The sequence below is a fragment of the Cricetulus griseus genome, chromosome 6, assembly GCF_003668045.3.
Source record: "Cricetulus griseus strain 17A/GY chromosome 6, alternate assembly CriGri-PICRH-1.0, whole genome shotgun sequence".
Classification (NCBI taxonomy): domain Eukaryota; kingdom Metazoa; phylum Chordata; class Mammalia; order Rodentia; family Cricetidae; genus Cricetulus; species Cricetulus griseus.
Window position 1 is genome coordinate 23554920 of NC_048599.1, and position 25663 is coordinate 23580582.

Consider the following 25663-nt stretch of genomic DNA (forward strand, 5'->3'; position numbering starts at 1 on the left):
TGTAATCCTGTGACTTTTGTCTTTTTTTTTTTTTTTTGGAGACAGGGTTTCTCTGTGGCTTTGGAGGCTTTCCTGGAACTAGCTCTTGTAGACCAGGCTGGTCTCAAACTCATAGAGATCCACCTGCCTCTGCCTCCCAAGTGCTGGGATTAAAGGCGTGAGCCACCAACGCCCGGCTGACTTTTGTCTTTAAAACTTAGCAGTAGACAGGAAACTTGCTCCCTCTGGAGGCTGCTGAGTTGGCTAGCCAGACGGGGTGCCTGTCATGGTTGGATGAACAATCAATAAAACCTTGCTTTGTAGTTTGGTGGGTCTGTCTTCCTGGTGGTCTCTGGGGGTCTTTGTGACTTGGGCACAACATGAGTACTGATTTTTCACGACTTACTTCAGATTATTACTCATTTTCTGTTTTTTTTTTTGAGACAGGATCTCACTATGTAGTTCTGGTTGTCCTGGAACTCACTCTGTAGACGGGGCTGGCCTCAAACTCACAAAGATCCAGAGATCCATCAGTCTCTGCCTCCTGAGTGCAGGGAATCAGTGTGTGCCACCACACACAGCTATGGTTATTTCTCATATTTAGGACACGGTGGCACACTTCTGTAATCCCAGAATTCAGAAGGCAGCAGCAGGAAAATCATAACAACTCTGAAGCTAGTCTGGTCTACATAGCAAGTTTCAGGCCATCCAGGGCTACATAGCATCTTATTAAAAACTAATAATAATTCAAGGGAAAGGTAGATGTTTTTCTCTGGTGTAGCTCTATTCCTTCTCCTCTTTGTATATAATAAGAATCACTATCTTCATCCCTCTGGGGTACCAGGGACAGACAGGGAATCACTTGTCCAAGGTCCATACATATTTTAATGGTTCTGACACTCTCTCTGCAGGCTGAGCATTTACCCTGTAAGAACAATGCTAACTGTGTTTCTGGTTGCACTTTGTAGGTGTCTCAGTTGTTTCACCGAACTTAGAACAGTCTGTTGAGTCCAGTGCTGTGTCCCTTCTTCAGCTGGGGCAGAGAGTCAGAAGGCCATAATGACTGACTGTGTGGCAGATCTGAGCCCAGAATGCCTTGTTCCCACTGACTTTGTACCCCCCCCCAGGTTTGGAGTTACTTCCTGTTTTCCCCTCCCTAGGACTTACCAGAACAGCCATACCTGCAGCCCCCACTCAGCATCCTGGTGATTGAAAACCGGGCCTTTGGCCGAACTGTCCTTGTGGGTTCCCATATTGTCCCCCATATGCTGCGATTCACACTCCAGGGCCATGAGGATCCCCCTGAGGAGGAGGAAATAGAGGAGGATACAAGAGACCTGACTCCAAAGGGACCTCAAGGTTAGGAGTCTTTCTCCATAGGGGCCACCAGATAGAAGCACCTCTGGACCCTGGTAGAGACACTCTAGTGGACCGCCCAGTGGGGCCTGCAGTTCGATTTCTACTGGCCTAAACTCATGGAATAACTTCCCTACTTCCAGGAGAGCAGTCTGGGGACCCCTTCGTGGCTAAAGCAGGACAATCCAGCCGGCTCCTGAAGGTGATGGGGTGTTCCTGAGGCTGGAGAGGGGGATGTCAGGGTTTGTGGTGGTGCTGACTGAGAGCAACAAGGTCCTCTCTGCCTCAGGCTCCTCTGAAGAAGCTCACCTTAGGGCTCCTGGGTCAAGGTCCTGAGCTGGAGGAGGACATCCCAGACCCAGAAGAGATGGACTGGTGGTCCAAGTACTATGCCTCACTGCAGGAGCTCCAGGGGCAGGTGGGTGGAGCTCCAGGGGCAGGTGGATGGAGCTCCAGGGGCAGGTGGGTGGAGCTCCAGGGGCAGGTGGATGGAGCTCCAGGGGCAGGTGGATGGAGCTCCAGGGGCAGGTGGGCACAGCACAACCTAGGGCAGGAACTGGGGGAGGAAAGGCAAGAAGGTGGGGAGTCTCATCAAACAAGACCACTGTGTGTCCCAGAGCTCTTTATTGCGGACATCTTTTCTCCTCTATACCACAATTTTAGTAGTTGGACATTAGTACTTCTGCCTCCCAACACTCTGTTGCTCTAATAAAATAGAACATGAGGGGCTGGAGAGATGGCTCAGAGGTTAAGAGCACTGGCTGTTCTTCCAGAGTTTCTGAGTTCAATTCCCAGCAACCACATAGTGGTTCACAGCCATCTATAATGAGATCTGGTGCTCTCTTCTGGTGTGCAGGCATACATGCAGGCAGAACATTGTATACATAATAAACAATAAATCCTTAAAAAAAAAAAAAAAGAACATGAGGCCAGCATGGTGGTGCACAGCCTTAATCCCTGCACTGGATCAATCCCTGTGAGTTCGAGGCCAGCCTGGTCTATATAACAGGCAGTGAGACCTGTCTCTGAAACAAAAAACATGAGTGTAGAATTTTAGCTCTTAAACTTGGGTATGGTGACACACACCTCTCCAGTGAGCACCTGGGAGGTGGTAACAGAAAGGTCAGGAGTTCAAAGCCAGCTTATACCAACATGAGACTCTGTCTCAAATTTTTTTTATTTTAATTTTTGTTAATAGCCACATTTAAAAAGTGAAAGGGAACAAATGAGAATAATTTTTGGTACTGTTTTATTAATGTATACAAAATATTGTTCCAACCAGTGATTATCATAAAAATTAGTAATATGCTATTTTACATTCTCACAGTAAGTCTGCTGTGTGTCCCACTCACACCACCTCACAGTGCAGACTGACCTCACTTCAAGGGCTCAGTGACCGTGGGTGGGTGGTGGTGACTGAAGTCAACAGCATAGGTTTAGACAATAGAGGGGACTTTAAAAAGAAGTGACTGTGGCTGAAGAAGAGGGGTGGGCCAAGGGGGGCAGTGGGAGGGGCTACCTCCGACCTGTCTTTTGATTTCAGTCCGGCTTTGATGAGGATGAGATGGAGGACGCTGGGGACCCAGGTGAGAGTCCTGACTTTTGTTCTTGCTCCATCTCTCCACCCATCCCTGTCCCCACATTCTTACCTGGACCATTTCTGCTGTTTCCAGACGGGACCCACCTCATTTCTGGGGACAGGGAGGCTCAGGAGCAGGGAAGAACTGATATCAAAGTGTCTGGACCTCAGAAGAAAGCAATCGCCACCTTGAAGGTGACAAGGTGTTGGGGAGAAGGGTGCCCCTTGGATTTGGGGAACAGAGTTGTCACTGAGACCCCTCACCTTTCAGATCTACAACAGCTCCCTAGAGGAGGAGTTTAACCACTTTGAGGACTGGCTGAATGTGTTCCCCCTGTACAGAGGGCAAGGCGGCCAGGCTGGAGATGGCGAGGAAGGTTCTGGACACTTGGTGGGCAAATTCAAGGTATACTTGGGGGAAGAATGGGAGACTGACAAGGGACAAGCTTTCATACAGGCTGAGAGGTGGCTCAGCAGTTAACACTGGCTGCTCTTGCAGGGGATCGTGGTTCTATTCCCAGTGCCACAGCGTGGTTTACAACCATCCCTAACTCCAGTTTCAGGGAATCTGACACTCACTTCTGACCTTCTCAGGAACCAAGCTCACACAGACATACACACAAGCAAAACACTCGCACATAAAATAAATCCAATGTAATTTAAAACAGAACAAAACACCTTTCTTACCAACTCCTTTCCTGCTTTCCTGTCTCCCCGACTTCAGGGCTCCTTCCTCATTTATCCTGAGTCAGAGGCAGCATCGTTCTCTGAACCCCAGATCTCCAGGGGGATCCCCCAGAACCGGCCCATCAAGCTTCTGGTTAGAGTGTACGTAGTGAAGGTGAGTGTCCTTAGTCCCTAGCTCATCCCCATGGCAGCAGAGGCAACAGCCTGATGTCTACAAAGGCTCTCGAAGGCTCCTCTGGGTTTAGGTAGAAATCTTGGGTGTGATTAGACTTCCTCTCCTCACAAAGCTTGCCTGTGGCAGGCCTTATGCAGACTTTTGGTCTGGGGCCAGGGGGAGCCGAAGGCTATAGTGGAGGATCCCCAAATCCTGAATGCCTTTTGTCAAATACCCTGTAGTTCCTTCCATTGCTATGGCTGTCATGCAGAGACTAGCAGGGTCCTGGAATTTTCTTAAAGGAGTCTTGGGGAGAAACAGGGAATAAGCAGGTTGCTCTGTCCCTGTATCCCTGTCCCTCTGTCCCTGGAGCAGATGCTGCGGCCTGACCTAGGGATTCTGAGACATCACTGGAAGAGACAGTCCTCCTAGGGTACTGCTAGGGAGTGGGACTCATCCTGCCTGTGTGTTGTAGCAATATGGCAGGCAGGATGCTCTGAGATAAACTTTGTAATACATTGAGACATGTCAGACAAAGACTGTTTTTATGAACACAAAGCTCTGAAGAAAGGGAAGCATTCCTGTTCCCCGAGTGAGGAGGTGGCAGCAGTAATTCCAAGGGGGCCATGTGCCCCAGAGCTCAGCTTAGTTTGTCCCCACCTTGGCCTTGGGTTCCTAGAGTCTGACAAGGGAGGGGGCTGGAGACAAGACCCTGCATGAAGCAGGACCTCCTTGAGAGAGAGTCTGAGAGGCAGCTTGTCCACTGGGAAGGGGAGGCTGTTTCAGGGAAACAGTGTCTTCCTGGGGAATGTGTCTTTAGTGTGCCCCCCACATTGATTTAAGACTGGGATTTATATTAATATTATCTGTTTAATCCAGAAAACCTCAGTTCTGGGAGCCCAGCTTTAGCTCAGAACACTTTTTTTTTTTATTTATTTTTCAAGACAGGGTTTCTCTGTATAGCTCTGGCTGCCCTGAAACTTGCTCTGTAGACCAAGCTGGCTTCGAACTCACAGAGATCTGCCTGCCTCTGCCTCCCAAGTGCTGGGATTAAAGCTGTGCACCATGACAGCCCAGAAGCTCAGAACACTGGAGCCAAAGTGTTGCTCCAGGCCTTGGGGTCCATCCCCAGCACTAGGCTGAGCAGGAAGCTGAGACAGGAAGATTACTGTGAATTCTAGGCCAGCCTGGACTACATATAGTGAGTTTCAGGTCGGCCTGGCCTATACAGTGGGACAAACAAAACAAAACAAAACAAAAAACCCCAAAACCCAAACAAACCCCAAGCCATAACTGAGTGCAGTGCACATCAGTAATCCCCAAATTTGGGAAATGGAGGCAAGAGGATCAAAATACCAGCCAGGGCCTGAGAGGAGATCAGCAGTTATGAGCACTGGTTGTTCTTCCAAAGGTCCTAGATTGAATTCCCAGCACCCACGTGGCAGCTCACAAGCATCTGTAACTCCAGTTCTAGGAGATCTATCTGCTCTCTCTTGGCCCCTGCCTGAAACATGCACATGGTACATAGACACACATGCAGGCAAAACACTCATACACATAAAATAAAATTAAAACAAAACTCCTCACTAAGCCAAACAAGACAACAACCCAAAGCAAGGGGGCAAACAAAAAGGGCCAAACAAGCTGGTGTGGCCACTCATGTCTGTAATCCCAGTACTGGAGAGGTGGAGAGAGGCTGCTGGGGTTCACTGGCCAGCCAAGCTAGCCTACTTGGCAAGTTCCAGTCCAGTGAGAGATGCTGTCTCAGAAAAAAAAAAAAAAAAAAAAGGACTCTGAGGAACATCTGAGGCTATGAAGTCACTTTTTGACCTCCACATACATGCACACATACGAATGTCCTCACAAACACACACACAAAAACAACTCGAGCTGGGCCTGGTAGCACAGATCTGTAATCCCAGCTGCTTAGGAGGCTAAGATAGAAGGACTGTAAGTTCAAGACCAGCCAAGGACTGGAGACATAGCTCAGTTTGTAGAGTGCATTCCCAGAATATACAAAGACCTGGATTTAATCCCCAGAATCATGCAAAGCAAGTGTGCACATGCCTGTAATCCCAGCACGCAGGAGGTGAAGGCAGGAAGGTCAGAAGTTCAAAGTTATCGTCAGCCATGACGTGCCTGGGCTACCTGAGACTCTGTCTCAAGAGTGAATAGGGCTGGGAGATGGCTTGGTAGGTAGAGTGCTTGCTTGGCAAGCATGAAGACTAACAGATCCCCAGCACATTGCCCCCCTCATCCCCTGAGCCTGCGGTTCTCTTTGGCTGAATTCTTTAGGGCAGTATAATCTTCCCAGTGTCTAGTACTGTCCCCTCCCCAAACCTTATCCTATTGGCCCATACTATGGGCTGAGTCACATAGGAGATTTTTCCAACTTTTCAACCCTTGGCTGAACTGTTAACACCAGATAGGCAACCACTGCTGGCTGGGGAAGATAGGGCCCTAATGCTCCCTGCGTCTCTGACTTCCCCAGTGAGTTCTAAACACACCTCATACTGCAGATGGCCTGTACTGATTTATCTCTTACAGTGTAACAAGAGCCAGGGCTATGGTGTGGCTCAGTCAATGGAGTACTTGACCAGCATGGAGGAAAACCTGGATTTGACCTCCAGCAGCTCATAAAATCCTGTAATCAGGTTCCACAAGGGCTTAGGCTTCAAGGATGATTCCACTATATTTGAATTCCACCCCCCCTAGGCTACCAACTTGGCTCCTGCAGACCCCAATGGCAAGGCAGACCCCTATGTGGTGGTGAGCGCTGGCAAGGAGCAGCGGGACACTAAGGAACGCTACATCCCCAAGCAACTCCACCCCATCTTTGGAGAGTGAGGCTGGGCCCTGGCTTGGGAATTGGGGGTTCCTGGGCTCCAAATGCTCTGGCCTAGGCAGTTGGCTTGCTGATGGTGGGGGGCTGGACACTGCCACTCCAGGTCCCATCAGAGTGCATGGAACTGTCCTTAGCTACTTTTCCTTCCTGGCCAGGGTCCTGGAGCTGAGTGTTTCCCTCCCAGCCGAGCCAGAGCTGACTGTGGCCATATTCGATCATGACTTGGTGGGCTCTGATGACCTCATTGGGGAGACACGGATTGACCTGGAGAACAGATTTTATAGCCACCACAGAGCCAACTGTGGGCTAGCCTCACAGTATGATGTGTGAGTCTGGCAGGGCCCATTCATGAAACACATTGAAGCTCACATTTCCATTTTAAATGGTTTTAATCTTATTATAATTTGAATGTGTTTGCGTGAGTATATTCATGTGTGAGAATCTGGGCACACATGTTCCACAACATGCATGGGAAGGTCTGAGGACAGACTTGGGTGTTGTTCATCTCTTTCCATCTTGTGTGAGGCAGGGTCTCCTCACTGTTGTGAGCCAGGCTACCTGGCTCATGAACTTTCAAAGTCTCCTTGAACTTTCTATCTCCCATAGAAGTGCTGGTATTACAGACACTTGCCCTACGAGTCAACTTTCATGTGGGCTCCTGGGATTTGAACTCAGGTCCTCATGTTTATGCAACAAGCCCTCTACATACTGAACAGTTGCCTCCCTCCAGCTGCCACATCCCCATTCTTGTATACAAATTATAGTTTTACAGGAGAACTTCTCCCACCCCTTGAAAGACATCTTAGCTCAGTAGCCAAGACTTGAGCTAGGGTATTGGGGTTTTGGTACTAGTAAGTCATTTGACCTCTTTGAACCTCTGTGCCCATTGTGCCCACACACTGCCCTAGCTGATGCATGGTCCTCTTCTGCCTGCAGGGATGGGTACAATGCCTGGCGCGATGCATTCCGGCCTTCACAGATTCTGCTGGGGCTGTGCCAGCGCTGTGGCCTCCCTGCTCCTGAATACAGAGCTGGGGCTGTCAAGGTGGGCACCAGAGTCTTCCTGACACCGTCCGAGGCCCTGCCTTCAGGTACCAGACCCTTTGTGCTGGGCAGGCCACGAGGAGTATGAGGGAGGCAGACTGAGACACAGGACACAGCAGGTGTTGGGCTAGTGTACCCAGGAGAGCCCACTGATGGCAGTAGGCCCAGGGATGTTTGTGAGTTTGTCTGAGTAAGGGCAAAGCTCCTGGCTGCTGGGAGAACATGATCTTAGGTAGACCCCTCAGAGCACAGGATACAGAGCTCTACACAGTCTGTGGCTGTGGAATTGAGCTCACACTTCAAATGGCTGGTGGCCTCGTCTCTAGACAGGGTCTTGAGCAAAGGTGCTGCTGGCTCTTCACAGTCAGGAGTAGTGACAGCAGCAGCACCCTCCCCCCCACCCCCCACCTCCCACCCCTTGCTTTTTGTGAATGGTGGACTTGCTCTCCCAGGCTGCAGGCCACAGACTTTTTGTCTGGGGGAGGGACATAGTTGTTAAGGAGGTCTCTACATAGTCTTGTCTATCCTAGAACTCATTTTGTAGACCAGGCTTGCCTCAAACTCCTGGAACTCTGCTGGGATTAAAGGTGTAAACCACCACGCCATGTATAGACAACCAGCTTTATCTAGAGGTGCTGAGGAGGGAGGAGAGCTGGGGACTGTGGTGAACCCAAGTCCACACCCCTCTTGTTTCAGATGGCAGGGATCCCAAGGGGACAAATGAGGCTTCTGAAGAGGCCCAAGCATTGCTTGTGCTTCGGCGTTGGCAGGAGATGCCAGGATTTGGGATCCAGCTGGTACCTGAACATGTGGAAACACGGCCCCTGTACCACCCCCGGAGCCCAGGGCTGCTGCAGGTGAAGGGACCTCAGACTCCCAAGACTCATTGAGACACCCCACCACCACCACCACCCTTTCCCCAAGCCCTCTTCCCACACACTACACCGCCACTGACCCTGCTTCTGGTGTCAGTGAGAACCTCTGTTACAGGCTGTACTTACTATCCAGCCCCCCCCCACACACACCCTGGTCCTACAGGATCCCCAACCCTGAGCCAACAAGCGTGAGACCTGGGGCTCCTGATCTGAGCTCCACCCTCATTCACTAAGGTCTGGGCCTCAAGACCACAACCTACTCTTGACCTCAGTTTTCTCACTCTGGAACCGCCTCTTCCTGAACCCAAACCTGGCCTTGACTGTGGGACCCTCATTTCAGACTCTACTACCTTCATTTGAATACCCCCAAATCTACCCCATGACTCCTGCCCCTGTCCCTTCTCCCCACTGGGGACAGGGCAGCCACCAGATGCAAGGCTGTAGAGAGAAGAGTTCTCGAGCATGACCCTGCAGCCTGGTTTTGTGCTCTCAGGGATCCCTTCATATGTGGATCGACATCTTCCCCAGTGATGTGCCTGCCCCGCCCCCAGTTGACATTAAGCCTCGTCAGCCAATCAGGTGAGAGAATTTTGGCCCCTCTACTCTCTGAAAATCTGAGCTCCCACTAAGTCAGGCCAAGACTTCTGACTCAGGCCTATGGGCAGGTGAGTTATTACACTTTCTTCCCCATAATCTGTGAGCGTTGGGTATCGTAAAGAGTCCAAATGTCTTTCAGTAAACCCTGTTCTACCCCAGCTAGCCCAAGTGCAGCTCTGTGAGGGTGTCACACTCAGACACTGGTCCACATCAGCCCTCTTCTGATCTCTGCAGGCCCCAAGCATATATGTAACATACAGACACAGAAACCAGAGTCACAGATGGTTGTGAGCCACACTGTGGAGTCCTTTGGAAGAGCAACAAGTGCTCTTTTTTGGGGCCGGGGGTATTCAAGACAGGGTTTCTCTATGTAGCTTTAGAGCCTATCTTGGAACTCACTATGTAGAGCAGGCTGTCCTTGAACTCACGGTGGTCCACCTGCCTCTGCTCCCTGAGTGATGGGATTAAAGGTGTGCGCCACCACCACCCCGCAACAAGTTAGGTGGTGGTGGCAGCAAGTGTTCTTAATCACTGAGTTGTCCCTCTAGCCATTCAGAGAGCCTTTTGCAGTCCACAAAGAACAAGGTAACTTCTAAGGGTGCCGGACTCATCTCTTACCAGCCAGGACTCTTGAGCAGAAATAAATACCCAATCCTATTAAAGCAAAAGCCCAGAGCCACTTCCACTGACTGGCAGGGGTTAGATGCTCTTCTCTGAATCAGTTACTATGGGCAGGGCTGGGATACCTCACATTGGCTACTTCTGGGTGGTTCTCCCAAACCTGGAGTTGGGTAGATGCCTTCCCACCAGAACCATATAGATTGATAGTGTGGTTGGGTAGAATTCTAGGGAAAACAGGTATGGTAGTGTATGCCTATATCCCTGTACTCAGAAGGCAAAGGCAGGAGGATCAGGAGTTCAGAGGCCAGCCTCTGCTTCATAGAGAGGTCAAGGCTGGCCTGGGCTACATGAGACCTTATCTGAAGAAGACAAAACCAGGGAGAATCAATAAATGAAGGGATGAAGAGATATCCAGGCAACCCCATGACAGCAACGGGGCCGTACCGGGGAAGAACCAGAAACATCTATCTCTGGTTGTCTTTTCAATTCACACTTCTCTGTACCCCAGCACTGTGCGTTGCACAGCATGTGGCTTGCTGTGGCTCTAACCCTGCAGCTGGTGGATGTTGAACCACTCAAAGTTTTCAGCTTCTGACACCTCATTGTACTGGCTTGGGTTAGACCATGCCTTGTGGTGCCATTGTAGTAGTAGGGAAGGGGTCAGTGACACCTACCTAGTTCCTTTCTGTTTGCACAGCTGTCCCCCCCTTTGTCTTTAGAGACAAGGTATCATGTAGAACCAGCTGGCACTGAACAAGGTATGCAGCTGTGGATGGCTTTTGAACTCTCTCCATCCTCCTGCCTCTAACCCTCCATTGCTGGGATTACAGGCATGTACCACTACACCTTGCCATGTATGTGCGCTAGAGATTGACCCCAGGACCTTTGTGCATGCATGGTAGTTCACTCTACCAACTGAACTGATTTGTTGGCTGTTGTGGTTTGGGGACAGGGTTTCATATAGCCTCAAGGATGAGCTCTAGGTGCTCCTTCTGTCACCTCTGGAGCAGCTGGATTTACAATCCTGTGTGCCACCACCCCAGTTTAAGAGTTGCTGGGGAATCAAACCAGGACTGTAGTGTTAGGCCAGCACACTCCCAGGACCCTTCTCAACAGTCGGAAACCACTGTGTCCCCAGCTATGAGCTCCGAGTTGTCATCTGGAACACGGAAGATGTGGTTCTGGATGATGTGAACCCACTCACTGGAGAGATGTCAAGTGACATCTATGTGAAAAGGTAGGCTTGCAGGCCGGCTCACCAAATGGCTGTCTAAAGGAAACTGTAAATGGGGACCCTGTGTTCAGGCCCTCTGTGCAGAGAGCTGAGTTCTGGGTGTGGCCCCAGCCCTGACACCACCTTGACCTGGGTTGTGTCCTTCCTCACCCAGTTGGGTAAAGGGGCTGGAGCATGATAAACAGGAGACAGACGTCCACTTCAATTCCCTGACTGGAGAGGGCAACTTCAATTGGCGCTTTGTGTTTCGCTTTGACTACCTGCCTACGGAGCGGGAGGTGAGCGTCCGGCGGAAGCCTGGACCTTTCGCCCTGGAGGAGGCTGAGTTCCGGCAGCCGGCTGTGCTGGCGCTGCAGGTTTGGGACTTTGACCGAATCTCCGCCAACGACTTTCTTGGTACTTGGCTTTTTCTAGCCTCAAGCCTACATTTGATTTGTCCTTATTTGCCTTGCCTCCACCCTTTCCTCTCTGTCCCTTGGTTCCTACTCTAAGCAAACTTTGAGCCCTGTGGTCGATTTTAGACCCAAGCGTGAAACATAGTTTTCTACCTAATCACGGTGTTCAGGGAGTGCTGCAAAGCAACCTCCTTTATTTATTTATTTACTTATTGTTTATTTGATTTTCCAAGACAGCATTTGGCTGTGTAGCTTTGGAGCCTGTGGTGAAACTCACTCTGTAGACCAGGCTGACTTCCAACCCCCAGAGATCGCCTGTCTCTGCCTCCCAAGTGCTGGGATTAAGGGCGTGCGCCACCGCAGCCTGGCTAGTAACCTTTCTACCCAAGGCTCTGTCTCAGTCCTCCCCCTGGACCCTTCTGCAGTCGCTCTGGGTTCCCATTATGGCCTTTGATCCTTGCTTTGGCAGTAGGGTCCTGGACCTCCAGTTGGGACCTGCTGGTAGCTAGACTGGTTAGGAAGTCTATAGCTGTGGACTGACCGTTGGCTGCATTCTCCCTTTTGGCACTTTGCAACTCTGGGGTGCTGTCTCTTTGACCCCTTACCCTAACCTCGTGAGTTTTGCTCTCACAGGATCCCTCGAGTTGCAGCTACCAGACATGGTGAGGGGGGCCCGGGTCCCTGAGCAGTGTTCTGTTCGACTAGCCCTTGATGGGGCTGGGCCGAGATGCAATCTGTTTCGCTGCCGTCGACTGCGGGGCTGGTGGCCTGTAGTGAAGACGAGGGAAATGGAAGATGTGGAGCGGGAGGCCCGAGAGGCTCAGGCTGGCAAGAAACGCAAGAGGAGGAGGAGGAGGAAAGGACGGCCGGAAGACCTGGAGTTCACAGACACCGGTGGCAATGTCTACATCCTCACGGTGCGTAGTGTAATGACCACGACGTGGCTCAGGGCTGGGCTCTGTCCACTCATGGCCCCACCATCTCCTTCTAGGGGAAGGTTGAGGCAGAGTTTGAACTACTGACTGTGGAGGAGGCAGAGAAGCGGCCGGTTGGGAAGGGGAGAAAAGAGCCAGAGCCTCTGGAGAAGCCCAAGTAAGTAGCGGAGCTTAGGGAGGCGGGGCCGCTGTCAGGGGCTTCCTGGTCATGTGACTCCACCCTTCCCCAACAGCCGTCCCAAAACCTCCTTCAATTGGTTTGTGAACCCCCTGAAGACTTTCGTCTTCTTCATCTGGCGCCGGTACTGGCGCATCCTGGTGCTGCTGCTGCTGCTTGCGCTCATCACTGTCTTCCTGCTCCTCGTCTTCTACACTATTCCTGGACAGATCAGCGAGGTCATCTTCAGCCCCATCCACAAACACTAATCCAAGGGACCAGAGACACAGCTCAGGGAGCCAACCTTTCAACCCTGCTCTGGATGTCCTTCCTTCCAACGTGAGCTGTCAGGATTCAGTACTTGGTGAAAGGTTCAGGCATTATGCTGGCCTGCCCCTGTTACCTGGTGGAATCCACTCAGGCAATACCCTGGTCAGCCCAAGGTTCCATGGGAAAGAAGTCTGCACGCAGGTGCAGAGGACCCCTTTAAAAGATAGGCCCCTGCACCTTTACGCTCTCTGTCTGTTCCCCTCTCTCTCTCTCTCTCTCTCTCTCTCTCTCTCTCTCTCTCTCCCCCTGTCTCTCTCTCTCTCTCTGTCCCCTCTCTGTTTCCCGCTCTGTCTCTCTATGGCGACCGGCCATGGCGGTCAGCCATTTACCCCTGTTCCTCTTCTTAGTCTCCCCATTCTACCGGCCCTTATAATAAACTTATAGTCAATATGTCTGTCTCGAAGACTGTCCACATGCAACCCCAGAAAAGAACAAGCCCTAAGGATTAAGTGCACTGTGTCAACCTGTAACCCCCCACCCCCGCAGCATGCTTTCTATTCCAACCAGAGGCTGGTTGCCCTCAATCTGCTCATGGCTCTACCTTCCATGACACCTAAGCACTTTGTTCCACTAACTTTTTACCAACCCCGAGAGCAAGGATGTCTGCTAAAGCTTTCAGTGTCAAGAAAAAGAAATCTCAACCCAAATTGGCTTAAGCAAAAAGGGAAATTATTGTTTTGGTTGGCTGACTTCAAGTAGCTTGTCATAGGGCTTAAATGGTATCACTGGCTGTTGCTGCCCCCAGAGGACAGTTGCAGACAGCCTGCCCCGGAACTGGAGGAGCACTGTGCAGCTCCATCTCTCCCTCCTTCAGAGGGGCCTGGCTTATCTTGGGTCTGGTGGCTGGCCTACTCAGATGGTGACCTTCCTAAGGGCATGGGGTAAACCAACCTTCCTCTGGAACCACAGAGGCTGATGGTGGGTAGGTTGCCCGGTTTAACAAGGGAAACGGTCCCCAGGTGACCAAAGGGCCATCTCCCTCAATTCCTCAGTGATATTGACAACTCTCAGGTGATCAAATCACCTGGACCTCAGGCACCCTCCGGAGGTTTTGCTGTCATTAGGGGAAATAGAAGAGCTGATGAACTGACTGCTGTCCGCTGTCCTGACTCCCTGGGCTGTGGAGCAGTGAGGCCTCTGGGCCACGATTCTCTACACAGAGCTAAGGGCTCTAACAAGAAGCCCCAGTTGGGTCCTGAGTCAAGGATCTGGTGCTGGCTGTGCTCCAAAATGGCAGTGCCACCTCTCTCCCTGTTTTTCAGTTTTGCTTCCATTTAGGAGTCTGTAAAGGTCTATTTTCTCAATGCCGAGACACTATGGGGCTTGGCAGAGAGCTGGACCACATGACTGAGTCCAGGCTGTGGGAAGCCCCCTCTGCTTTAGCTGTCCATCACTGCAGAAGTGACACAATCCAGCCTGGACTCAGAGCTCTGGGATAATGGCACTGGAGCCATCTATTCCACAAGCTATGGTGGCTTCCAAAATATTTACCCTAGAACATTCTATTCAGTCACAGAAGAAGAGGGACTAAGGACATGGCTGTGAAGCCATATTAAACAGGAGACGCATATGTGGGACCCCAAAAGGGGGGTGGCCCCAGCCTGTCAGTCATGATGGACCTCATGTGGCTGTGAGGGGGCGCTGTTCCTAGGTTTCAGCCAGATCCCAAGAATCACACTGAGAGCAACAATAGTATCACAATGTTTATCGCCCTGGGCTGACTCTGGAGAGGAGGAATATGGGGTAGTGAAGGCTGAGGAGTGATCACAGGAACAGAGGAAAGGAAGAATGACAAGGAAGGATGATGACTACGTTGTCTTCCCTAGATCAATTTTCTTCTGGATGGCCCGAGCAGAGTGGTAGATGAGCGAGTCGATGAGTCCAGCCACTGGGAAGAGAGACCAGGGCTAGCACTGGACCCCTCATGTGGACCCTGCCTTGCCATCTAACTGGCCAGGCTAGCATTGTCCTTGGCCCTTAAGGTTCCCCTCTTCCCCAACCAAAGCCTGGGGCATTGCTGAGGGTGCCACTCAGTGGGGGAACACCTGCCCAAACACAGCACGGGAAGCCTGGGCACCCTGCTCCCCAAACAGGGACTCTGGGACTTACCAGTAAACATGCCTCCAATGATGGCGCACACACCTGTCAGGAAGTGGGTGAAGGACCTGCAGGGCACAAGGGGGGCTCAGTAGGCACCCTGCTCTCGCAGGCTCAGAGCCTTCGCCACTCCCACTCCTTACCTGTGTTTTTCTGTTAGCTTCACCATCATGGGTGAGAGTTCATAGAGTACAAAGACTCCTGGCAGGCCCTGGTCACCCAGCAGCCCATTGGCAACCTTCTCGTGTCTGGTCACAGAGAACTGGTTTGTCCTCAGCACCTGCAGGAAGAAGGGAACCAGAAGCAGAGAGAGGTTTATAACCTGGCTCAGGGTTGTTCTGAGCCCCGCTTCTTGTCAGGCTGTGACTATATGAAGAGATAGAATGAAGCTCCCAGTTGGTAACTAGCAACACAAGGCCTGGGGACCATCCTTGTTTCCCTTCCAGTCCACCATCTTATCAGTTTTTGCCTGTCCTAGCTACATCTGATGGATACTTTCACTGGTAGTACAGGGAAGAGAAGAAACTCTTGCAGGCAGCACCCTAAGGCTAGGACTCACATCCTTGCCCTTCAGCCCTGTCACACCACCCCAAAGACAGCTGTTCCAGACCACAGAACAGAGCAGGCCCAAGGAGGCTTGGCCTAGCCAACCCCCAGGTCAGCACAGACAATGGGGTCAGTAAGCACCCAAGGACTGTCTGGAGGCAGTGTGGGAGGCAGGAAGACCAAATAGTGTCTAGTGTGTGTCTCCCACGAGGGCATCAGTACCCTGGAGCCTCAGCTCTGCATCCATCACACAGGAGTGAGAGCAGTACCTCATTCCCCGGGCCAAAGTAATGACACACAGGACTTTGAGAGCTTGACAACAAGCTGAACTGGACGCCTATACTCGACTCACCTCCCCATCCACTTTCATGTACACAGTGGGGACCACCTTCACAAAGTACTGAAACATCATGGAGGCTGTGAGGAGAAGCAAGCACAGGGCATGGGCACCAGGAAGGGCGTTAGCGGTAGAGGGGGCTACCTCCCAGGATGGTACCTTGGGGTGCAGTGACATTGGTGTGGTCCAGGGGGTTCACAATGCCTGGATAGTCCTCCCCAAATGACAGGTGCTTGATGTAGTGAGTCATGTTGATCTGTAAGCAACATCAGCATCTGAGGCCCGATAGCACACCCCCACACAACACCAGCGTCTGTCTGAGGCCCGATAGCACACCCCCACACAACACCAGTGTCTGTCTGAGGCCCGATAGCACATACCCACATAACACCAGTGTTTGTCTGAGGCCCGATAGCACACACCCACACAACATCAGCATCTGTCTGAGGCCCAATAGCACACAACCCACACAACACCAGTGTCTGTCTGAGGCCCGATAGCACACACCCACACAACACCAGCGTCTGTCTGAGGCCCGATAGCACACACCCACACAACACCAGCGTCTGTCTGAGGCCCGATAGCACACACCCACACAACACCAGCGTCTGTCTGAGGCCCGATAGCACACACCCACACAACACCAGTGTCTGTCTGAGGCCCGAAAGCACACACCCACACAACACCAGCGTCTGTCTGAGGCCCGATAGCACATACCCACACAACATCAGCATCTGTCTGAGGCCCAATAGCACACAACCCACACAAAACCAGCTAGAGTAGCAGAGTGTTCCCCAAGGCTGTGAGCGCAGGTGGGAAGAGGGAGGAAGGAAGCGGCCCTGTACAGGAGAAGCTATGGCTTTAATAGGAGAAGTGTCTGTACCAGGCACTTGTTTTCACTTAGGGATCTCTCCTCAGTCCACAGATTTCTGGGCTCTAGGGTTTAAGGTACAGCTTCAAGCAGCCACATTGTACATGGTGACACTAGTCCTGTCTGCACACCTCAAGGGATGAAGGTCTAAGCCAGAAGCCCCAACTGGCAGCTTCCTTGAGGGACAGTTAGAAATGTAAATCTAACTATGTCACACCCCTGGTTAAGGTGAGGCAAAAGTGGCCCCTCTTCTCAAAAGGCAGACTCCTCAGTGTGGCTCCAGTCCCAAGGCCTCGACCCTGCCAACTCTGCCAGCTTCCTAGAAATGCCACACTCTGTCCTGGCTTTGCTCTGAGCTTCCTTCTGTTGAGGGTGCACCCGTCCAACGATCTCTGCCCTGGGTCTGAACACCAGCAGAACATGGAGAGTGATTTCTCCCCATTTCAGACATGAGCAGAGTCCAGTCTCTTGCCACCCATCCTCCATGGTTTCCGCCTGGTACGTACATTGTCAAGGCCGAAGCTCTGCAAGTCATGAACTAGGAGAAGAAGAAAACAGTCACCAGGCAGGCAGGACCAGGTTCCTGAGTCTTTTTTCAGGCCGTACTCCTCCCTGTGGGATATGACGCTCTGACCCCTCAGTCACCCACAGCCTGATACGCTGGCCCTGCTTAAGCACAGCTGGCCAGAGCCTGCCCTGCACCTGGGTAAAGGGTTCCCAGCCTCCCACTGGGGTGGACAAGAACACAGATTTCCCGGCCAGGCTTTTATCTCAGGAAACAAAACCCACGGACAGGTCTCTCACTAACCAGAGTTACTGACAAATTACTGTACCCCAACATCAATAGGGACTCCCTTGATTCTACCCTCAAAATTCCCCAAAGGGATTTTTGAACCAGCAGTTTCTTCCCATCTTAACCCCAATTGCCCACTGTTAGGAACCCCATGTCAAAGCCCATCCCAGGAGTAAGTCACCCAGCGGCAGGGTCAGAAGGCTCTATCCCAGACCCATCCAAACCTCCCCCCATTCCAGGAGGGCAGGCTGCTTTGGAAGTGGGGAGAGGGCATCCTTGGGGGCAGGGCCACTTACTCTCCACAGCATGAACTGCAGCATGGGGAAGGGAGAAGAGAACAGAGATTCAGAGCTCCAGTGGGATCTATGGAGCAAGACCCACAGTAGCGGGGAGGATGGAGACTCCTGCTTTGGCACGAGGGTCTAGCCCTAGCTAAAAGGCCTCTTCCAGGACCAAAGAGGCATAAAAGAGGGCTGAAGCATAAAAACAGCCAGCCTAAGAACAAAATGAGACCTAGAGCCTCGAAGTCCTCCCCCAGCTGTGTGACCTGGGCAGAGCACTTGGCCGGTGTTGTCTGCCAAGGGCTGACCTGAGGGTCTAGGAGGGGCAGATGCTTGGTCAACTTCACAAGACCTTATACCCCCTGGTGTTGTTCACCCTGCAACCAACAGGATGTTAAAAGCACTCTGAGGACTCAATGGCAGATCTTGGGCCACGGGCCACTGTAGCCATATGTGTATGAGCATCCTTGCACTCAGAGTCAGCTGCCCCGGGGTCCATGACCCAGAAGGTAGACCTAAGCAGAGGTGCAGGCGGAAATGCTGTTGTGATAGCAGCCCCCTCCCGAGTGTCTGAAGGCCTGTAGTCCACAGCTTCACACAGTGACACACCGATGTCGTCCTATGGTCTCAGGAAATCTATTTTACTCGGCCTCCTCCAGAGTAAAGGGGTGGGTGGGGGTTCCAGAGCTCTTCAGGGTCCTCCAGGCCACCTACCTCTCCTTGTGCCTTCCCCCTCTGCAGGTACAGACTACATGAGAGACTACAGGACCCCACGCCCGCCCACCTTAGTCACTGGGAGCAGCTCAGAACCACCAGGTCCTGCTTGTCCTCTGGAATCCTCTTGGCTGGTAGCGATCTCCCAAATGATCCTAATTCTCACCCCACCCACACCCCACCAGGTAGCAGCAGCATCTTCAGCCTCCACTTTGGCCCTTCACTCTTCTGCTTCCCCCGCAGCCTGACTTTCTCTTCCAGGCACCAGCTCCATTCCATCGTCTCAACTACTGTTTGGTCTCCCATACCTATCCACTCTGTAGTCAAGAGAGAGGTCCTTCTAGCTCCTTCCTGCCATTTTCAGACCACTGTCCCCTGATCTACAGTCAAAGTCCTTAGCTCCCAGGCAGTTCAAGGCACCCTACTTGTTAATCATGAAATTCCACCAGGCACCCCCAGGACAGTTTTAGTAACTACCTGCCCATCCTTTATGGCACCCGAATCTCAGCTTTTGGTGAGTCCCATAGTCATGTACACGAGCCTTCCAACACCCTGTCATCCCAGTTCCTGGACAGCCCCGCCTCCCTGCTCTTCTCTCCCACTCCAGACCACCATGGTGACCATTCCCTAACCCTGACATTAGCAGTAGCTATACCTTCTCTAGTGTCAACCACAAGCACCTCATGCTCCAACTGCCAGCTTGCTAACTTCCTCCTGTTCCTTCCCTGGCCCCGCAGTGCCCCAAATCCAACCATCCTTTGCCACCACACCAAAGGCCTGCGGCAGTCTGGTGCTTCTCCGCTTCCTCATTGGCGTCTACTCCTCCCCCAAACCCTGAGTCCTCACTTTCCTCCCATGGTCCAGCTCTGTGATTGCCTCTTTGTATACTCTTTGACTCCCTTGTCTGTGCAGCACAGAGCAACACTAAACCCCAGAAAATCCCACAGGTGCTCTCACTTCCACCCACTGTCCCCGAAACCAAAGACGTCCCCCTGTTGCCTCCAGCATGCCATCCCTTTCTCCACAGCCTTCGCTAATGACCTTGCTTCCTCTGCCCGAGAAGAAGCCAGGAGAGACACTGCATGAGCGCTTCTGCTCCCCTGCCATGGCTGGAGTTTGCTCTTTCCACACGCTCAAGGCCTAGACTGTCTTCTCCAGACCCGCTGTGTCACTTCAGCCCTTGTCACAGCCCTGTACATGAGCCATCTGACAGCCTGCGCACCAGTTCCTGGACACGCCTCCTCAGTCTTGTCCTCCGCCCCCCAGTCTCCAGTTCTGTTGCCATCCTCTAAACCAGCGTTCTCAACCTGCAGTTTGTGACCCCTCACGGGCTGAGCAACCCTTTCACAGGGGTCGCCTAAGACCACTGGAAAACACAGATATTTATATTATAATTCATAACAGTGGCAAAACTACAGTTATGAAGTAGCAACAAAAATCACTTTATGGTTGGGGTCATGACAACACGAGGAACTGTATTAAATGGTACTAGCATTAGGAAGGTTGGGAACCCCTGCTCTAGTCCGTGACGTGGTAGTAATGGCGCCCATCTGCAGTTTCAGTTTCGAGCACCTGGTGCTCTAATGCAAATCTTAAACACTTTTCTGCATTTCTAGTCATAGTCATGTTCTGTCAGGGCCACCAACGACCACTACACTAACAACCAACCTTCATCTTTTGCTTGGTATCCAGGAGTACCCATCCCTTGGCTCTTAGGATGGCACACTCCTGGCTGAAGCTCCCACCTCACCAGCCATCCTTACAGTCTCCTTTACAGCCCCATGCCGCTGGCCTCTAACACAAGAAGCCTGGTAGTACTCAGGTTCCCTTCTCCAACAAAGTTCACCTGCAGGGAGAGTGCATGGAGTCCCATAGCTTTAAATATGTGGGAGGGTTCAACGTCTGTCTCTTGGCTAGTCTCTGTCCTTGAACTCCAGGCAAACACTTATTTGGCATCCGCAGGGCCTAGGAAATGAGAATCCTACTAGTCTAGATATCTGCTCTGTACTTACTTTCAAATAACCACCCCACCCCGAGTCCTCCTGAGTCTCCTAAATGGTAGTTCCAATCTTTCCACTACTTAGGCATAAACTCTGAAGGCATCTTGGACTCCTTTGTCCTTCTCTGTCACATCTATCAGCTCTTCTCAGCTCTACCTGTAACGTATCCAGAACCCAGTTGCTTCTCCACCTCCACCACTCTGAGCCACGTTCTCTGCCAGGCCTGGTCACTGCAGAACTCCTCACTGACGCCCCTTGTCTGTCCTTTCGTCCTCCAGCCTTCTCACTATGGAGACCCTGTAATACACTTGTAGTGCCAGGTTGACCTGGAACAACTTATGCTGACCAGGCTGGCTTGGAACTCACAGAGATCCCCCTGCCTCTACCTTTTGAGTGTTGGGATCAAAGGTCTGCACCACCATGCTTGACCTTTTTTATTTTTTTATTTTATTTTTTGGTTTTTTTGAGACAGGGTTTCTCTGTGGCTTTGGAACCTGTCCTGGAACTCTCTCAGAAGACCAGGTTGGCCTTGAACTCACAGAGATCCACCTATCTCTGCCTCTCTAGTGCTGGGATTAAAGGTGAGCACTACTACTGCCCGGCCATGCTTGACCTTACTTTTTTAAGTGCAGTCACATCACACCCTCCTGAAAGCCCTTCTTAGCGTCTCACAGCACAGAAGCCTGGTCCCTCGGGCCCTATGCAGCTGTCCGCACACCTGTAGTCAACTATGCTCATCTGCTCACTCTGTTCCAGCCATCCTTTCTTACTGTCCCAGGCACTTGCCAAGCACACTCAGGCCTTTAGGATCTATATTTACTGCCCTCTCTACTTGTTATGCTGCCGTGGACATCAACACTGCTGGCTGCTTCACTGTGCTCAGCTCTTTGAGCAAGTGAAACCCCAGTCTTTCCTCAACCACTGTAACTAAACAGCAGATGCTCTGTCCCTCAACCATCTCTATTCTGCCTTGTTCTGGTCCACATTATTGTTTGTTTATTTAGAGATCAGATCTCACTATGTAGTTTTGGCTAACCTAACACTAATCATGTAGACCAGGTGGTCTCAAACTCAGAGATCTGTCTGTCTCTGCCCCCCAATTGCTAGAATTAAAGGTGAGCAACACCATGCTAGGCTTGGTCTCCATTGCTCTCTTTTTTTTTTTTTCCTCTTTTCAAGACAGGGTTTCTCTATGTAGCCCTAGCTGTCCTAGAACTTGCTCTGTAGACCAGGCTCTGCCTGGTCTCACTACTTAACAGTAGAGGGTATATCACATATTTTATAAACCTGTCCTTTTTTTTTCATATTTGGTGGAGAGAGGGTGTTGAGGCAGGGTCTCATGTGGCTAAGGCTAGCCTGAAACATGTTATACAAATGAGGACAACCTGTCTCTACCTCCCAAGTGCTGAGATTATAGGTATGTGGACCAGGTCCAAACGTCTGTTTGAATATTCTGAGTGCAGGCACTTTACTGACTGCTGTATCTATATCTAGACTAACACGCTAGGTATCTAACGAATGCATACATAAATACAGCTCAAGAGCACAAAACCTGAGTTCCAATCCAGCTTTGCTGACCCAAAGCCTCACACACAGTCACCTGATGGGGGGGGGCTACCACTTAAACAAAGCAGCACTTACACAGGCTCTGTGCTACAGTCCTAACTCCTGCACCACACAGGCTGGGGATCAGACCCAGGGCTTCACAGAGGCAAGCCCTCTACCAGCCAAGCCATACCCTGCCCCCATTCTCTTCACAAGTGTGCTAAACTGCTCTCCTACTGTGGCTCAAAGCTAAGAGAACACTGGCCCAGTGAGGGGCATGCCAACCTGCCAAGAAGGAACCCAGAGCTAAATGCCCCTGGCCGACTCTGGATCACTCACCATGCACATGGGACTGTTGGAAGCTCTTCCCAGGGGCAAAGTGGAAGTTTCCAGCCACCTGCAGGGGATATTTCCTCTCATTCTCCACTTCAACTGTGGAGTTCTCCCAGCCTGGCTCAGCCCAGCCCGTCTTGCCTCCTTCCCTCCTGGTACCTTGTTGACTTCCAAGAAGCCATACACCTGGCAGCCTTCATTCTTCTGCTCCTGCATCTTCTGGCTGAAGCCCTCTCGTCGACACTGCTCGATAGTGTCCGGGTTCTTGAAGGCCCAGCCTCGACGGCGGTATGCCTCCCGCACATCTTCACAGCTGTTACAGCACCTGTAGCGGGAGGTGTGGACGTGGAGGGTGAGAGCACAGCAAGGGCTGGCACCCTGGGCAGGAAAGCCCAGACAGTTGTCTGCTGCAGAGGCTCTGCCAGCCTCCTCTCTGGTCACCAAGTTCTCACTGTCTCCTCAGTTTGGGCACAGTATTCAGAGCACACACCCCTTCCTCTGTGGCTTGGGGCTGTGACCCTCCGAGGAGAAAAGGTAGTGATGCTCACACTACATTGTGAATGTCCTTAATGCCAATGACCTGTATGATAACAATGGTTAAAATGCAAACTTTAGGCTATATGTACCACTATTATTATTGTATTGTGTGTGGTCCTGTGGATTCCAGGGCCTTGTGCCTGTTTGGCACTGAATGGTAACAATCTTGCTTCCACCAATTTCTTCCCTTTAAAAAAAAAAAAAAAAAAAAAAAAAAGTAGATCTTCCTAAACCTATTGAGTCAGTCTCTCAGAAGTCAGGGCTGGGAAACCACACAGCCGTTAGCACATATCAGAGGCTTGTGGCTTTGGCCTTGTACTTCAGGGCTTTACATACAACACACACTTAATCCTTATGTGACTCTTGCAAGGAAGGTGTTGCTAGCCTCTGTTATTAATAGAGAAGTGAGGTGGCTCGGACTGAACACAAGGATAACCGAAGTCAGAGACAACCTTTAAACTGCTTCTCTAGGCTGAAGAGCAGTGACCATCCTCTTATGCCGTGTGCCTCGATCTGCAGCTGTCAGGCCAGGCCTGCTTATTAACCTTATCATATGAATGGGGATCAGTGCCGAAGTACACATCCTACCCCCAGCGGTCTGAACACGGCTGCGGCTAGCTAATCACAGTGACTGATAAGAACCTACTCCATGCCCAGGGCCTGGCTCACTTGATATCATCTGATTCTGCACCGTAGCAGCTCTCACAGCGATTGGGATCCAGGGAGTTTGGGTCAAACACGGCCACCTCGACTTTCCCAAGCTCTAAGGAGAGGACAGAGGCAAAAGCACAACATGAAGCAGACGCAGTGACATCTACAACCCTGGTTCCCACAGGAGTCCTTTGACCACAAAAAATGAAAAGCTAGTATTTATACAATATATTCCATGAGTCAGGTGTGAAGAAGCACTTTACATGCACTACATATTAATAGGAAAATAGCAAACACCAAACGCCTTCAATCCCAGCACCGGGGAAGCAGAGGCAGGTGGATTTCTGTGAATTTGTGGCCAGCCTGGTCTACATAGAGTTTCTAATCCAGCAAGACTTACATAGTGAGACCCTATCAAGAACCTGTCGAGAGAGAGAGAGAGAGAGAGAGAGAGAGAGAGAGAGAGAGAGAGAGAGCTGGAAGGAAATGGACCTGAGGGTAAGAGACAGCGGCTTAGAAACAGGAAGTGAAAGTGAAAACTATACCAGGTCTTTCATACACATTGTTGATCCCCAACTTATGATGGGGTTACATGTGGATAAGCTATCTTACTTGAAAAAAATGCACTTAGTACATCTAACATAGCTTAATCTAGCCTGCCTTAGACACGCTCAGAATACATACACAGCTTACAGCTGGGCAAAACCATCTGGCAGAGAAACTATTTCCTAACGAAGTACTGAGTTATCTCCGAATAACTTACTGAATCCTCTGCTGAAAGAGGAGAGCAGAAAGGTTGAATGTGTATGCTCTCATACCTTCAGCTGGGAACCATCTGTCTGCCTCTGATCCTTTATCTCATGTATGGGGTGCTACTGTTTACCACTACTTTACAGTTGCTACTCAGAGATTGCAAGGCAGTTCTACTTGAGAACTGAAACTCTTAACCTTAGGCCACTTGTATTGCAAAGGGGGAAAGTACTTTAGCCAATGCATTGGGAAGGTAAACACACAACAAGCTTTTACCCAAAGAAGACCCCTGCTTAAGCTTGAGAGTATGGTAACCAAGAAAAGTGTTCTGCTCTTAAGCGCTGAGCCATCTCTCCAACTCCTAAGGTATTCCACTCAATGTGCTCATATGAGAAGCACGGATTCAACCGACTCTTGGCTCTTCACAGCTGGAGAACCCTAGGCAAGCCAGCTGACTTCTAATGTGTCACTGAGCCTGCAGCAGCCCACTAACACAAGGCAGTGCGAGTATGTCCGGCTCTCGGATCGGTTACCGTGCCGCTCAGCCTCTGAGCTCACGGGGATGCCATCCTTGTCAAGCCGTTTCTTGAACAGGTTGTGCTCCACATCCAGCTGCTGTTCCCCGGCCACATCCATGGCATCGATGCTTAAATCTGGAAACAGAGACGGACTATGACTCCAGGAACCTGGAGATCTGAGCTTTGATAGGAAGGATGTATCTCGTGGAAGAACTGGACTAGGGGAATGAGGATGACATGGCATCCATTCCGGGATCTAAGGCCAGAGGCGTGTATCTGGAAGCCCACCTGAACACCCCCCCACCTACAATCGGGTACTCACAGGCACAAGGCATGTGCGGGAAAATAACATCGATGTTGATCTTCAGTTTATCTCCCCGAGACTTGTCCACGTAGAGCTCAGGATGCACCTGGCGCGACACCACCTCAGTCAGATTTGGCCTTACCCCCATCCCGGCTTTCAGGGTCCTACCCTTAGAACGCTAAGCCCCGCCCACGACCGAGGCCACGCCCCTTACCTCGGTGGTGAGATAATACTGCAACTCGGACAGGAACAGCAGGAGCATGAGAAGGCCACTGACTATGGTCACTGCAGAACGGGAGCGAGCTTTGGAATGGCCTGTGTCCCACCCCTCAGCCTCTAGCAGGCCAGGGAGAGTCCTGGAGCCCGGGCCAAACGCGGGGACAGCTCCCTCCCCACAACCCCGCCCGCTCCGAGACCTACCGGTGGCGCCCCCGCAGGTCTTAACCCGGAAGTCCTCCAGAGTCTTGGGATAGGCATCGAACTGCTTCAGCTTCCCCAGCGCCTCCATGGGGACCGGCCGGAAAGGGGACACCAGCCGGCCCGCCCCTCTAGCCTCCCGCTTCCGGCCTGGAGTCTGGGCCACGCCCCTCGCTGTCGC

At 51.5% G+C, this 25663-nt stretch overlaps 2 protein-coding genes across 3 annotated transcripts in view; one reads left to right on the forward strand and one right to left on the reverse strand.

The window, feature by feature from the left end:
- Window positions 1-12943, forward strand: part of Fer1l4 (fer-1-like protein 4) — a 37425-nt gene extending 24482 nt beyond the window's left edge. Inside the window, exons 29-45 of one of the 2 annotated variants that reach the window (XM_027421347.2) lie at window positions 1140-1338; window positions 1479-1537; window positions 1625-1753; window positions 2879-2921; window positions 3009-3109; window positions 3186-3320; window positions 3639-3755; window positions 6471-6598; window positions 6756-6926; window positions 7537-7691; window positions 8341-8501; window positions 9013-9098; window positions 10876-10974; window positions 11126-11367; window positions 12000-12283; window positions 12358-12458; window positions 12535-12943. In XM_027421347.2, the coding sequence (XP_027277148.1) occupies window positions 1140-1338; window positions 1479-1537; window positions 1625-1753; window positions 2879-2921; window positions 3009-3109; window positions 3186-3320; window positions 3639-3755; window positions 6471-6598; window positions 6756-6926; window positions 7537-7691; window positions 8341-8501; window positions 9013-9098; window positions 10876-10974; window positions 11126-11367; window positions 12000-12283; window positions 12358-12458; window positions 12535-12727 (2403 nt within the window). In that variant the 3' untranslated portion in view covers window positions 12728-12943. Of the gene's footprint in view, window positions 1-1139; window positions 1339-1478; window positions 1538-1624; window positions 1754-2878; window positions 2922-3008; window positions 3110-3185; window positions 3321-3638; window positions 3756-6470; window positions 6599-6755; window positions 6927-7536; window positions 7692-8340; window positions 8502-9012; window positions 9099-10875; window positions 10975-11125; window positions 11368-11999; window positions 12284-12357; window positions 12459-12534 lie in introns of those variants that run through there. The other variant, XM_035446750.1, reaches the window with a different exon arrangement.
- Window positions 12944-14473: 1530 nt separating this feature from the next.
- On the reverse strand, window positions 14474-25647 carry Ergic3 (ERGIC and golgi 3). Its single transcript, XM_027421352.2, has 13 exons — window positions 25486-25647; window positions 25280-25350; window positions 25084-25171; window positions 24777-24896; window positions 23512-23605; window positions 22465-22630; window positions 22312-22369; window positions 17146-17177; window positions 15928-16024; window positions 15784-15848; window positions 15029-15165; window positions 14898-14953; window positions 14474-14676 (listed from the first exon to the last, which is right to left on the reverse strand). Exons 1-13 carry the CDS (start codon window positions 25571-25573, stop codon window positions 14597-14599), a joined length of 1152 nt encoding a protein of 383 aa, XP_027277153.1. The 5' UTR covers window positions 25574-25647; the 3' UTR covers window positions 14474-14596.
- Window positions 25648-25663: the final 16 nt, after the last annotated feature.

Excerpts from the sequence above, each read along its gene's own strand:
- Ergic3 (XM_027421352.2), bottom strand. The coding sequence starts at position 25,573 with ATGGAGGCGCTGGGGAAGCTGAAGCAGTTCGATGCCTATCCCAAGACT. Across the intron at positions 23,606-24,776 it reads CTCAGAGGCTGAGCGGCACG|AGCTTGGGAAAGTCGAGGTG; the intron begins GTAACCGATCCG and ends TCCTCTCCTTAG. Across the intron at positions 16,025-17,145 it reads AGAGCTTCGGCCTTGACAAT|ATCAACATGACTCACTACAT; the intron begins GTACGTACCAGG and ends TGTTGCTTACAG.